The following is a 14,158-nucleotide window of genomic DNA, read 5'->3' as shown; positions in this document are numbered from 1 at the left end:
TTCGGTTTGATTAGAGGAACGAAACTGATGCAATTCGGTGCTATACACTAACATTTGTTGCATAAAAACATGATATTAAAATCTGCTGCTGATGGAGCTCATGAGCTGGGCCTCCGAGTTGGATTGGTCTGAGCTGACTTCTGTGAGTGTAATTATGTACATGTCTATGGTAGAGGTCAACCGATTATGATTTTTCCACGTCGATACCTATTGGAGGACCAAAAAAAAGCCCATACCAGACAATTACAACAATACTGAATGAACACAACTTAATATGATACATAAATAAAAATCAATTTAGTCTCAAATAGTGAAACATGTTCAATTTGGTTTAAATAATGCAAAAACAGTGTTGGAGAAGTAAAAGTGTAAAAAAGTAAATGTAAAAAAGCTAACGTTTAAGTTCCATGCTCAGAACATGAGAAAGCTGGTGGTTCCTTTTAACATGAGTCTTCAATATTCCCAGTTAAGAAGTTTTAGGTTGTAGTTATTATAGGACTATTTCGCTCTATACCATCTGTATTTCATATACTTTTGACTATTGGATGTTCTTACAGGCACTATCATATTACCAGCCTAATAAGCCTAAGTTATTAACAGCGCTGTGCATTGCTTCAAGCATTGTGAAGAGCTGCTGGCAAACGCAGGAAAGTGCTGTTTGAATGAATGCTTACGAGCCTGCTGCTGCCTACCACCATTCAGTCAGACTGCTCTATCAAATATCAAATCATATACTTAATTATAACATAATAACACACAGAAATACGAGCCTTAGATCATTCATTATATGGTCAAATCCGGAAACTATCATTTCGAAAACAAAACGTTTATTCTTTCAGTGAAATACGGAACCGTTCCGTATTTTATCAAACGGGTGGCAACCCTAAGTCTAAATATTGCTGTTACATTGCACAACCTTCAATGTTGTGTCATAATTATGTAAAATTCTGGCAAATTAATTAAGGTCTTTGTTAGGAAGAAATGGTCTTCACACAGTTCGCAACGAGCCAGGCGGCCCAAACTGCTGCATATACCCTGACTGTTGCACAGTACACAAGAGAAGTGACACAATTTCCCTAGTTAAAATAAATTCATGTTAGCAGGCAATAGTAACTAAATATTCAGGTTTCACTTTTTTTCTATACGTATGTATTGATTTTCAGAAAGGCATTGATGTTTATGGTTAGGTTCATTGGTGCAACGACAGAGCTTTTTTCACGAATGTGCTTGTTAAATCATCACCCGTTGGCGAAGTAGGCTGTAATTCGATGATAAATTAACAGGCACCGCATTGATTATATGCAACACAGAACAAGCTAGATAAACCACCATGTGTAGGTAACTAGTGATTATGTTAAGATTGATTGTTTTTTTATAAGATCAATTTAAATGCTAGCAACTTACCTTGGCTCCTTGCTGCACTCACGTAACAGGTGGTCAGCCTGCCACGCAGTCTCTTCATGGAGTGCAATGTAATCGGCGTCAATTACCAATTGTTAGGAAAACTAGAAATCGGCCCTTCCGATTAAATCGGTCGACCTCTAGTGTATGTAGGCATCTGAGCTGAGCCATAAGGGAAACTGGACAGCTACCACCCCACACTTGATCTGAAAACACTTCAAATTATCTTATTTTCCCCCGCGTTGACCATGCAATGTGGGTAGCAAAAGTGATTGATGTCCTCGTTGTGAAATTATCAACTTTACCCTGTATATCTAAAAATGACCATATACAATTGATAGTTTTGGAAGTGTTTTGCTTGAAACAATTGCAGATGAACTTAAACAATTGAAGTCTCATGTAAGCCCTGATCAGCATGTAACCCACCTACAGCCAGATGAGAGTTGACTTGGGCGGTAGCTTAGGAGAGTTATATTCTGGTAAAACGCAATTTTTCAACAGCGCATTTCATAAAAATAACCTAGCGAATTACATTGGTTGTCACTTAACTAATAAAGCCTTCTATTGCGCAAGCCATATTGCAAATATTTGAATGCTGAAGGTGACACGCAGATGTGCCAGATCAGGAATAGGCCTACCTCTCGTTGGACAGCGCACAACTGCGCACAGTTTGACAAGGCTACTGGTGTTGTTCGGCATGCAAAATGACTTGAAGATCAATGACTGTCTACCTAATTCCAGTGCCTTCAGAAAGTATTCACACCCCTTGACTATTTCCACATTTAGTTTTGTTGAACGGAATTTTAAATGGTTCACATTTGGATTTTGTCATCACTGGCCTACACAGAATAACCCATAATGTCAAAGTAGAACCACGTTTTTGGAAATGTTTACTCATTAAAAAAATGTAAAGCTGAAATGTCTTGAGTCAATAAGTATTCAACCCCTTTATTATGGCAAGCCTAAATAAGTTCAGGAGTAAAAATGTGCTTCACAAGTCACACGGACTCAGTGTCTGCATTAATAGTGTTTAACAGGATTTTTGAATGACCTTCTCTGTACCCCACACAATTATCTTTAAGGTCCCTCAGCCGAGCAGTGAATTCAAACAGATTCAACTACAAAGACCAGGGAGGTTTTTCCAATGCCTCAGAGAAGAGCACCTATTGGTAGATTTTTAAAAAATAAACATATATTGGATATCCAGATTTTCAAACAGTGATGGCTGAATCATGTTATGGGTATGCTTGTAATCGCTAGAGACTGGGGAGCTTTTCCAGGATAATGTTTTTTAACGAAACGGAGCTAAGCACAGGCAAAATCGTAGAGGAAAACCTGGTTCAGTCTGCTTTCCACCAGACACTGGGCGATGATTTCACCTTCAGCAGGACAATAACCTAAAACAAATCTACACTGCAGTTGCTTACCAAGAAGACATTCAAAGTTCCTGAGTGGCCGAGATACAGTTGACTTAAATCTACAGCAAGACCTGAAAATGGTTGTCGAGCAAAGATCAACAACCAATTTGACAGAGCTTGAAGAATTTTAAAAATAATAAAGATGGGCAAATGCTGCACAATCCAGGTGAGTTATTGACTCAAGGGGGTGTGTATACTTACCTAAATAAGATATTTGTGCATTTAATTTAATACATCTACAAAAAAAAATCTAAAAATATGTTTTCACTTAGTCATTATGGGCTATTGTGAATAGATGGGTAAGAAGGTATTTTGAAATAAGGCTGTAACAAAATGTGGAATAACTCAAGGGGTATGAATACTTTCTGAAGGCATGGTACAAAGTTTGTGAACCTGCGATTCATAACGTTTGAATTGATTTTGGGTCCCGCAGACCAATGCAATCATATCTTAAACATTTGAAACCAGGACCAATGAGTATCGAGTGAATCATTACAACCCTAGTGCCTTCCCTCCAGTACCTTTCCTCTTCTTGCCCTTTTGCTCTGCGGCGGCCTCGCTGGGCGATGGCGTCTTCTTGACCGACAGGTCGATGCCCAGCAGACTAAACAGCTTTTGTCTGTCTGGAGCAGGGAAGTGCTTCTCTATCAAGGACTGCAGAACACCTCTGGGAGGGGAGAGGGCAAACACCTTGTTAGAGATAGTACTAGCATACAGCTAGCTAGCATTACAGATGAACAATACTAGCCTCAATGTCACCAATAAGAAAAGTATCACAATAACAATCCACAATACATGTTAAATATAATGTCCTAATAGATTCCAAGTTGTTTCTCAGTATGTTCTCTTCATACAGGGTATCTGCAGGTTGCATGAAGTTTAACTTGGACTGCAATTTAATACAAATGTCAGCGCGCATCACACAGACGATAATATTCCCCATCAGAAACTAGCTGAGGAGCGGTCAACGCCATTCTCATATATTAGTCAGAGTTGAGTATTGATAACTGGTCGTGCGCTTTGCTCGCAACATTGAGGAGCCATCAGTCGATATTTGTAAAAATGTCAATTCAAAAAAACACTTTCATGTACCTCTTTGGCCTGTACAACTGCGCTCCTTCCGTGGGGTGATGACACTTTATTGAATACAGACTTTTTCCTCATTTGTGTTGCTCAACTGGAGACGTAGCGCCCTTGACGTACTGCGTAATCTGAGATTCAATTGACACAAGCGCATTCGTGCTGAGTGAGCATCACAAATTAGGAAACGGTCTGTGGTTGTATTCGATAAAAGTTTATTTAAAAGTATGAATTTCAGCACTGCAGTTAAGCAAACTGTTACAGGTAAGCGTTTCCAGAATAGACATTTGTGCAAGTATCGACTGACGCTGACTTGATGGTGCTGCTAGGAAATCATGCAACCAGTTATCAATAGCAGCTATAATGATACCACTGGAAATAAATGCCTTTAAGTCAAACATAACCCTGTTTTACACAGTAAAATTGGGGTAACTCTCCATCTGGAGGACTAGGCCACTGGGTGTGAAGGCTTTTGAACCAGCACTGCTCAAACACACAGTTCTTGGTGACAGGGGGACAGTATTGAGTAGCTTGGATGAATAAGGTGCCCAGAGTAAACTGCCTGCTACTCTGTCCCAGATGCTAATATATGCATATTATTAGTAGTATTGGATAGAAAACACTGAAGTTTCTAAAACTGTTTGAATGATGTCTGTGAGTATAACAGAACTCATATGGCAGGCAAAAACCTCAGAAAAATCCAACCAGGAAGTGGGAAATCTGAGGTTTATAGTTTTTCAACTCTTTACCGTTCCAATAGTGTAAATGGGGTCATTTTGCACTTCCTAAGGCTTCCACTAGATGTCAACAGTCTTTAGAACCTTGTTTCAGGCTTCTACTGTGAGGTGGGGACAAATGAGAGCTGATTGAACCAGGTGTCTGCAGAGTGCCACAGGCTCTGAGGCACGGTCACAAGAGAGTTAGCTCTCTCGTGCTTTCTACAGACATAGGAATTCTCCGGGTTGGAACATTATTGAACATTTATGATAAAAACATCCTAAAGATTGATTCTATACTTATTAGTTTTACAAGTTTCTTAGGGGCTGTAATAACTTTTTGAACTTTTCGTCCGACGTTCGGTTGGGCCTGAACGCGCGTTTGGATTCGTTTACCAAACGCGCTAACAAAAGAAGCTATTTTGACATAAATGGACATTATCAAACAAATCAAACATTTATCGTGGAACTGGGATTCCTGGGAGTGCATTCTGATGAAGATCAAAGGTAAGTGAATATTTATAATGCTATTTCTGACTAATGTCGACTACACAATATGGCAGATATATTTTTGGCTGCTTTGTTGTCTGAACGTTGTACTCTGAATATTGCATGGTTTGCTTTTTCCGTAAAGTTTTTTTAATTTTTTTTTTAAAAATCTGACACAGCGGTTGCATTAAGGAGAAGTGTATCTATATTTCAATGTCTAACAATTGTATTTTCATCGACATTTATAACGAGTATTTCTGAAAAATGTGTGGCTCTGCAATATCACCGGATGTTTTTGGAACTAGTGAACGTAACGCGCCAATGTATACTGAGATTTCTTTATATAAATATGCACTTTATCGAACAAAACACATGTATTGTGTAACAATGAAGTCCTATGAGGGTCGATGAAGAACAAAGTTTAGTGATTAATTTGATCTGCATTTGTGCTTTTTGTGACTCCTCTTTGGCTGAAAAAATGGCTGAATTTCTGTGACCTAACAATCACTTGTGGTGCTCTCGCTGTAACGCCTATTTGAAATCGGACACGGTGGTGGGATTAACAACAAGATGACCTTTAAAATGGTATATGATACATGCATGTTTGAGGAATTGTATTTGTGAGACTTGTTTGAATTTGGCGCTCTGCACTCTCACTAGCTGTTGTCATATCAATCCTGTTAGGATTGCAGCCCTAAGAATTAAGGAGAAGTATCTCTAATTCCACATATAACACTTGTATTTTCATCAACATTTATGATGAGTATTTCTGTGAGTTGATGTGGCTCTCCGCACAATCACCGCATGTTTTAGAACTACTGAACGTAACTCAATGTAAAAATTTGATTTTGACATAAATATGCACTTTATCGAACAAAACATACATGTATTGTGTAACACGAAGTCCTATGAGTGTCATCTGATGAAGATCAAAGGTTAGTGATTAGTTCTCTGTTTGTGCCTTTTGTGACTTCTCTTTGGCTGGAAAAATGGCTGTGTTTTTCTGTGAGTTGGTGGTGACCTAACAATCGTTTGTGGTGCTTTCACTGTATTGCATTATTTTTTTAATCAGACACTGTGGCTGGATTAACGAGAATTTTATCTTTAAAATGGTGTAAAATACTTGTATGCTTGAGGAATTTTAATTATGAGATTTGTTTTGAATTTGGCGCTCTGCACTTTCACTGGCTGTTGGTGAGGTGGGACGCTACCGTCCCACATATCCCAGAGAGGTAAGACGTTAAGGACCAGCGGAATCCCTGCCTGTGTGAAAACTTACTTTGCGGTGGAAACAAAGTCGTTCAGCTCTCCTCCTCCTTCCTCCAGGGCCTCCAGTGTTCTGGCCTCTCCTGTCGACTGAAGACCAATCACGACACACTACAGAGAGAGACATAGGCCTCTAGTCACTCTGGGTTCACAGAAAAACATACGGGAGAACACCAGTCACCTCCTCTCAAACTAACCACAACACACTAAAACCAATATGCATGTGGCAGTATTCCTAAACTTCTTAAATCTGATGTAAAAAAATACATCTAGATTACTGCAATGACAATCTCGTATTTTTATCTTCTGAAACATCCCACCCACCTTTCCGTTTTTGACCTCCTCCCTGGCAAGCTGCACCACCCTGCGGACTTTGGAGGCAATGCAGAGGTACTTGAAGAACCTCTGGTGGGCCGACCAGAACTGACCCCACATGGACTTCTTCATCCGCTGCTCTGCCTCCATCAGGTTAGCAGCCGCCTGGAACTTCTCCCGCGCAGCCACCCACTGAAAGACAGGACAGGGTTAAAACAGAGTTTGTTTCTGAAAAGATCCTAGGGAAAATGGTTAAGGATAGGATTAGGTCAAGGCTCCTTACCAGGCGTACAGACTTGTTGTACATCTTGATGTAGTGGGTTGTCAAGGGAACCTCCTCAATCTTGAACGTGACACCTGTGAAACTCAGCTGCCTGGCAATGTACATCCCCCTCAGCTTCATATCCATGGCAACTATCTCCATGGCACCAACACCTCTGAGGAAAAGGGAATGCAAGGGAGGAAAAGGTTTATTTGGAATAGATATTTCTTAGAAAGTAGAAAGTATTTTGTGATACGCTAGATCCCATATCAGTAGACATAGACAAGGGGAAGTATAACAAGACTTCAGCAGGAGAAGTTTTTCTACAAAACAGATTTATCTGCATATTCATTTTTTGTATCACTTTAAGGGTTGAAGACATTCTGCCTCTACAGATTCCACCTGTCAAGAGTCATAACTTCAAGATCCCTTGCTGCCTCCATTCTGTGGCCGTTTTTAAACCACAAATACGCTGCACCACTATGACGAGTTCCTTGTGTGTCCGTCTCCCTCACCTGCGCTCCACAGCCTGGATAAAGTTGCTGAACTCTCTGAAAGGTGTCCCCTCTCCCCAGATTCCCAGCCGGTTCATGTAGGCCATGTTACGGGGCTCAGACGCACCTGAAAGAAATGTATCAAATAATGATAAAATACCACACACACAGATGGAGACCACTTCTGTTCATTTAGGTTATCGTATCTTGTACTATACTTCCCACCATCTTTTCCATATAGCGCACTTAGGAGCTACACGACAGATGGTTCAGGTAGAATAATGACTCTGCTCATCATTTGAAGCATGAAAACGCCAGCAGACTCCTCACTAGGCGGTTAGTATCTTACCAGTGGCACTAGCGTACACCACCCGTGCCTTGGGCAGTTTGTTCTGCAGCTCCAGGACTGCCAGTCCAGTCTTGGTGGGTTTGGATGACCCGATGGGACAGACATTTTTGGCTTTGTGACACTCGTCATATACAATCTAAAAGGGGCTTGGATTAAGGAAAGGTGTTATCGTCACTAAACAACTGACACTTCCATCTACCGGTTTACAACAACTCCTACTAAGGGCAGTTACAGACTACAAACTCAGTATAAATGTGGACAAGTTGTATTAAGGGCAATTATGTTTTCTATGATTTGTTTTTACAGTAGTCATCTGTTGGTCAATGAAAGGATACGACTCCGTCGAAGTCCTCTCCACACCAGTGGAGCAGCTGTTTGAAGCGGGTCTTGTACTTCCCTCCAGACTGGCTCTCTCCGATCAGAGAGGAGTAGGTAGCGAAGATCACCCCCTTCTTCACACTGCCATTGTGTTTGGACGAGATCTTACCATACTTAAACTGGGACAGACAAAATAGAATGGGTTTTGAGTGAAGGCGAACAACTCCTTGACATGCATGTGAACACGTCATTTTGGAAGGCAGATATGAAAAGCATATCCAGTGTGAAGGATCCTCTTCAATTTATTACCATGTAAGAAAAAAGCATGGAGAAGTACATCTGCACACAGCGGGCAACCTCTTACCTTGTTTAGTGAATGGACCTGAATGTTCTTTGCTCCTATGTCTTTCAGATCCCTCTCCGCATCATACTTCAGGTCATTAGAAACACTGAACCTGTGAAGACGGAATAGCCTTTAAGAAATGGGTGTGTGTGAATACGTGTGTGTAGTTTCATCTTGTTTCTTAATGGGATGTATCAGGTAACCCTAGTTACAGTTTTACCAGAGTGACCTCTTTCTACCGAGGAGGTAGTTCTCGTAGATGATCCCAGCGATGGTCCGGCCCTTGCCTACTCCGGCCCCGTCTCCTATCAGATAGGACGCTCGGTCGCCATTAGGGAGGAATGTCTCATGTTGCTATGGAGACAAGAAACATTTCAGTATGTGAATGCTCATCTACACTAGTACATAAAGCAGTGCCAAGCTGTAGTAGGGTCTTTATCTGGCCAAGTGAGCAGTGGCGTAAGTGTAGGCTCTTTACCTGGGCAGCGTATGTGATGGCCTCCAGCTGCAGAGCAGACAGCCAGCCGCGGTCGACAGTCTCCTCTGGTATGGACATTCTGTACCAAACGTTTGGAGGCTTCACACTGGACAGGGAGCTGGTCTCCACCACTGGGTCTGGGTGACGCAGCCCGATCCTCACTGGAACCATCAATCAACAAATCAGCCAGCTGACCAATCAAATCTTTGTTTTCCATTAAGCCCTCTGCACCCTCAAAGCAAACACTCAGTGTGCACCTCTGCATGGGCTCCACCCATCTTTCATCAGTCAATATTATTTGACTATGATAAGTATTAAGCCTCGTTCACACTTCAGGATTCAAAAGTGCAAAATCAGGTTTGTTTTTAAAATCCATTTTGGAATACTGACTGTCCAAGCAGCAAGTGACCACATCGGATGTGTGCTTGCTCAGACTGTAGTCATTTTTTGACCTGGCTATGCTAGTTGCCATGGCAATGGCAGGTTTGTGTGCAGAGGCGTAGGCTGATTAGTGGTGCTCGTGCTCCCTCAATCCATCAGAAGTTGTTGTATAGCAAGCTATGGTGACAACGATGGAAGTCTCTGATCTGCATTGAATCTTTGAAATCATAGTGGAAGAACACTTACAGCCTCAAAGTATAAACAATATTATTTTTGGCTAGCCACAGCAGTCACCTAAGCTAGCTAGACATTTAGTTTGCTAGCACATTCACTAATTTGCTGGTAAACAATTAAGTTAATAAGCTACCACATACATGTCAAACACTCAGATTAGCTACCAAACAAGATATGCCAAATAACCGACTAAAAATCACGTGAGGGGAAATTCAATTTGACCATTCAGACAAGTTCCATGGACAGGAATCAGATTTGTCTCTGATTTTAAACCACCTATTAAGGTGACTTGAAATATGGGATTCAATGCGATTTTTGGCTGTTCAGGTTACAGGAAAAATATCAGATTCAAAATCTGAATTATCCGCCCCCCCCCCCAAAAAGTGGTTTGAGTCCCTTCAAACTGCCAGTGTGAACAAGGCTTAACAGCTTCAGTAAACGTGAAAGGAAACTAAATAGTTGTGAGTACTCAGCCAGTAAAGCTTACATTTCATAGGCATGTACTCAGCGTATGTCTCAGCATGACCCAACTCTTCATCCTCCTCTTCCTCAGCCTCCTCCTCCATTCCTGGGAGTTTCTACACAAAGACATAATCACTTGTTACTAAGCTGTCTGAAGCATTTCACAGAAACTCAGCAGGCTATTAAATTAAATTCTCAGAAGGCTCTGTTGAATCCTAAAGAAAATAGTAATTATTAGGGAATCATTGTGTTGTTGCCGTTTATCGATAAGGGGGCTTCCACACCAAATTGGTTTGGAGATTTTTAATTTACCATACTTCGGTTCTTTGTCCACCTTAGTTTGGACTGGTATGAACACTACCCTCGGTTGAGCAAACAAAACAGCGCACAGTGGTTCGCTCAAAAAGGGTGGTTTTGGTCCGATTCCATTAGTACCATGGTACAGTTCTCTGCAGGTGAGAATGGAGTCCGAACCAAACACAGGAAAAGAACCAGAGGAGTATTATTGCTTGTTTGACTGCAAGCATTTGATGAAACGCATGCAATACCATAACTTGATATCTCTGAAATATTCTGTGAGTAGCAGGGCATTTATTAGCGCATCTGAGGGAGACGGGGGTTTATACCAGGGATGTGGCTACTGAATATAGCCTATTCGTATCGCAGTTATAGCAGCTATTGCACTGTTTCCTCCCACATGTTGTTGGAAGACCAAAGCGAAAGTAATATGAAGTTTGGGGACGCGCAAGTTACACTTAAGCGACAATCATAAACGGATTTAAAGCAAGCATTTTTCTCCAATAAACAAATTACTTGCATGAACACATGGTTTTGTTAAGGCATTTTAGCTTGTTAGACATTTGGCAATGTGAAACCAACTCGAACAAATGAAGAAAAAAAAATACAGTAACAAATCGAACTCTGAGTGAAAACTCCTTGAGACTGCTAGAGTGTGTCATTGAACAGGGAGAACGGATTTTACTAGGACTCCTACGCGGTTCGCCTTTTTGGTCAAGAGTCAGCGATTGGACGACACCACTCACTAGTGTAGGTGAGAAGCTCCGCACTTTCATGTCGTCGTTCACCCAGATCCGAGCGACATCTTTACTTGACACCTCCTTCTTTATCCCGTTGTTCAGTTCCGCTGTGAGAAGAGATACAGAAAGAATACAGAAATCATTAGTGGAAGTAGAGACACGTCTACTGACCACATCCACTAGAAACAAAGACTTTCAGACACGTAGGCATGATTCACTTGAATAGCCCTTGCGCAAGGTCACTTCTAAAGACACCGGACTGCTTTCAGTTTCACACACTATAGAAGTCTAAACCAACTGCATACAACTGAAATCAAGTGGTTGAAAGTGCTTTGAAGATGTGAAAAGTGGACTTGTTTATAACAACCCTTTTCAACGCTGTTACACGATAACACTAGAATCAGATGACGCCTGATCTTGATCTTGTCCATACCTGGTTTATGGATCATCTTTGTCGAGACCAGTATAATTTCTGCGAGGATGAAAGCATTGAACACTGATTGAGCATGGACATGGTTGGTACAAATTAATGATCCTGTGAGTGAAGTTAATCTGTACAGGGAAGGGTTTTGAAATGGCTGTTATATCCTGATCAGCGCTTTCCAAACTTAAAGAGCAACAATTTGACAAAAACCGATACGGATAGGAAAGAGGTGAATGGATTGCACCCTGGGGCTCAAAATAACATGGCCTGAAAATGTCTTCGACCAATGCGGTTGAACGTTCCGAGAGTGCCACTTCTCCCTCCATAGCCATTGCTAAGTAATAAAATTAACACTTATGAGTAGTGCTGTTCGCATCTGATAGGTTTTAAAACTACGAAAAATGTCAGGTGAAAGCAGATATGCAGTTAGCTGACAGTAATATACAGTCTTGGACGGACATTACCCCGAATGCCAATCAGTAAAAACAGCTGAAATTCACTGCTCCATTTTGCTTTGTTTAAAGCCGGTCATTTCACAGGGAAATGTCAGAGCGCCTCACGTATTGTTACGTCGCCAACATTTCAAGAATAAAGTTCTATATGGGAGCTAACATGGCGACTCATCTAAATACCTGGCCTAACTCTATCTATCTATATATCTATATCTATATATGGCCTCTACCCCAATATTTGCACCTCTAAATATGAGCAGTTTTTCCCTCAATGGGGTCACCTCTGATCTTAGAAAATGGTACAGAATAGGTGAGAAACAAATGGTAGTGAAGTGTTCATGTTCTCTCAGACACCAAAAGACGAATGGGAAAATAAAAAATAGGAGTCATTGGAACCCAGTCGGGGTTCCATGAGTACCATGACTCACTGGTGCCTGTGGCTGTTGCCGTGGCGACCGGCTGGGCGATGTCTGGCGGTGGCTTGAGCCTCATGAGTTCCACCAGACTACTGCTCTTCATGGTGCTGCCGGTCCTCAACAGGTCCTTCAGCTGGATCTGACACAGAAGGAAATATACATGTTATTTCAAGGAAAGTTCTAACTCAAGTTTTCCCTCTTTTTGTTGCTATTTTGCAGATGGCAGCATCGGAACTGAAAGGCATCTTAGCCCTCGTGACACCTACTAAAATCAGAGCGTGCACACACACACTTGTTTATTTAATATTTTCAGCTGCATTTTTTTAACCCAATGCCACTCCCAGGGTAAAAGTGCTTCCTCCACTGACCTGCTCTCTGTTGGAAGGAACCACTGTGGAGACTGGGGAGGGGAGAGCAGTGGAGTAGGTAAGTGTGGAAGAGGATCCCCGCAGGGCTGAGGGAGCTGAATGGACCACCTTAGTGACTGTGATGGTGTGTCTGGCTGTGCCTCCAGTTGAGGGCTTGGTCACAACAATTGTTCCCAGTGATGGCAACTGATTCAGTTGATTTAAGACAAATGTGGTAGTTGAGGGCTGGGGCTTGTGCTGATGGACCAGTGAGGAGGGACAGGGAGGAGAGGTTGAGATGTTACCACACAGAAATTATACTGCAGTACAACACGCTAGATATTCCAATTCATTATGCAACTGGGTAGTTTAACACAAGGCATATGTTTTTTTACGAAATGTGTAGACGCAGCACAAATATTCTGTGTCCTTTTTAAGTGGAAACAAACAGGAGAAAACATTTTCAAACTGTTGACTGACTAGGTTTCTTGGTAAAAGCACACTGTAACTCATATTTTGTTGAAGAGAGTTCCTACCCTGATTGAGACTACAGGTGTGGGTGGAGCCATTGCCTCCATCCCTGAGCCAACACCCAGGGCATTGATGGAGATGGACTGGAGGAGAGAAACAAAACTCACATCAGCACCAGAGAACACTAAACATCTGAAGCAGCAGCACCCGGGCTGACCTTTTTTTTGTACAAGGAGCATGTGTGCGCCTAAGTTGAAAAATGAAGGCGCACAAAGAAATATATTTGAGATTACAGGCCATTTTCTTTGTAGTAATGGCGCAAGTGTGACAGTCATGAATCTGCACTCCATGTATTCTCCACGGCACTCAGGGGCTGCAGTACAGTGAGGTAATCATTGCAAAAATGATCTGGCCGATTTTTTTTACACAGCAAACTATTTAGGCGCATACACAAGTAAAACGGTTTCACTGTAGAGCCCTGCCCAGGCTGTCCTTTAGTTATGTATTTATACAGATCAGAGGAGAGAACGCCACTACTGAGATGCTGGGAGGTCACTAAACTACTGAGATAACTATATTAGTTAAATGCTTTTCCATTCATTAAACTCAAAAGATGCAGAAGAGCTAGAAGCCACTTTGGACAATTGGGAAGATGCCTCCCTGTGTTTTACTTACCTGTGGGGTGGGAGAGGGAAGAGCAGCATCCTGAGGGTCAAAGTCGAACAGGTCGTTAGGGCAGATTCCGCTCTCGCTCAGGGCTGCCAAGAGCAAATCCTGTCCAGGATCCATCATCTGCAAAACAAATTGGTAAGTGACATCAGCAGGGGCCAAATAGGAAAACACAATCCTCTGTTAGTGATCTAACCAAAATTGTGTGTCTGTAGTTAACTGTATTTTTCAACACTACTTGGTCTGTTATGTCATACAGACAGTGGGCTGTCTGACAGCTTTTATTTAACAGTAAGCTGTCTAACACACCCTGATACAGCACACAATTTCACACCA

At 41.7% G+C, this 14,158-nt stretch overlaps 1 protein-coding gene across 6 annotated transcripts in view; it reads right to left on the bottom strand.

Annotated features, from left to right (window-relative positions):
* The window catches only part of sbno1 (strawberry notch homolog 1 (Drosophila)), a 30,362-nt gene that overhangs the window by 14,424 nt on the left and 1,780 nt on the right, over positions 1-14,158 (bottom strand). For all 6 annotated transcript variants that reach the window (XM_090234853.1, XM_090234856.1, XM_090234855.1 and 3 more), the window contains exons 2-17: positions 13,829-13,945; positions 13,219-13,296; positions 12,704-12,940; positions 12,348-12,474; positions 11,050-11,150; positions 10,032-10,122; positions 8,930-9,090; positions 8,672-8,805; positions 8,473-8,563; positions 8,126-8,287; positions 7,791-7,926; positions 7,463-7,568; positions 6,969-7,122; positions 6,695-6,877; positions 6,384-6,481; positions 3,341-3,486 (exon numbers count right to left, since the gene is read on the bottom strand). In XM_090234853.1, coding sequence (XP_090090979.1) covers positions 3,341-3,486; positions 6,384-6,481; positions 6,695-6,877; positions 6,969-7,122; positions 7,463-7,568; positions 7,791-7,926; positions 8,126-8,287; positions 8,473-8,563; positions 8,672-8,805; positions 8,930-9,090; positions 10,032-10,122; positions 11,050-11,150; positions 12,348-12,474; positions 12,704-12,940; positions 13,219-13,296; positions 13,829-13,945 — 2,122 coding nt within the window. The remainder of the gene's footprint in view (positions 1-3,340; positions 3,487-6,383; positions 6,482-6,694; positions 6,878-6,968; positions 7,123-7,462; positions 7,569-7,790; positions 7,927-8,125; positions 8,288-8,472; positions 8,564-8,671; positions 8,806-8,929; positions 9,091-10,031; positions 10,123-11,049; positions 11,151-12,347; positions 12,475-12,703; positions 12,941-13,218; positions 13,297-13,828; positions 13,946-14,158) is intronic.

This window comes from Oncorhynchus mykiss, chromosome 5, assembly GCF_057628025.1.
Source record: "Oncorhynchus mykiss isolate SJ-2025 chromosome 5, ASM5762802v1, whole genome shotgun sequence".
Lineage (NCBI taxonomy): Eukaryota > Metazoa > Chordata > Actinopteri > Salmoniformes > Salmonidae > Oncorhynchus > Oncorhynchus mykiss.
This window is presented reverse-complemented; position numbering and strand designations above follow the sequence as displayed.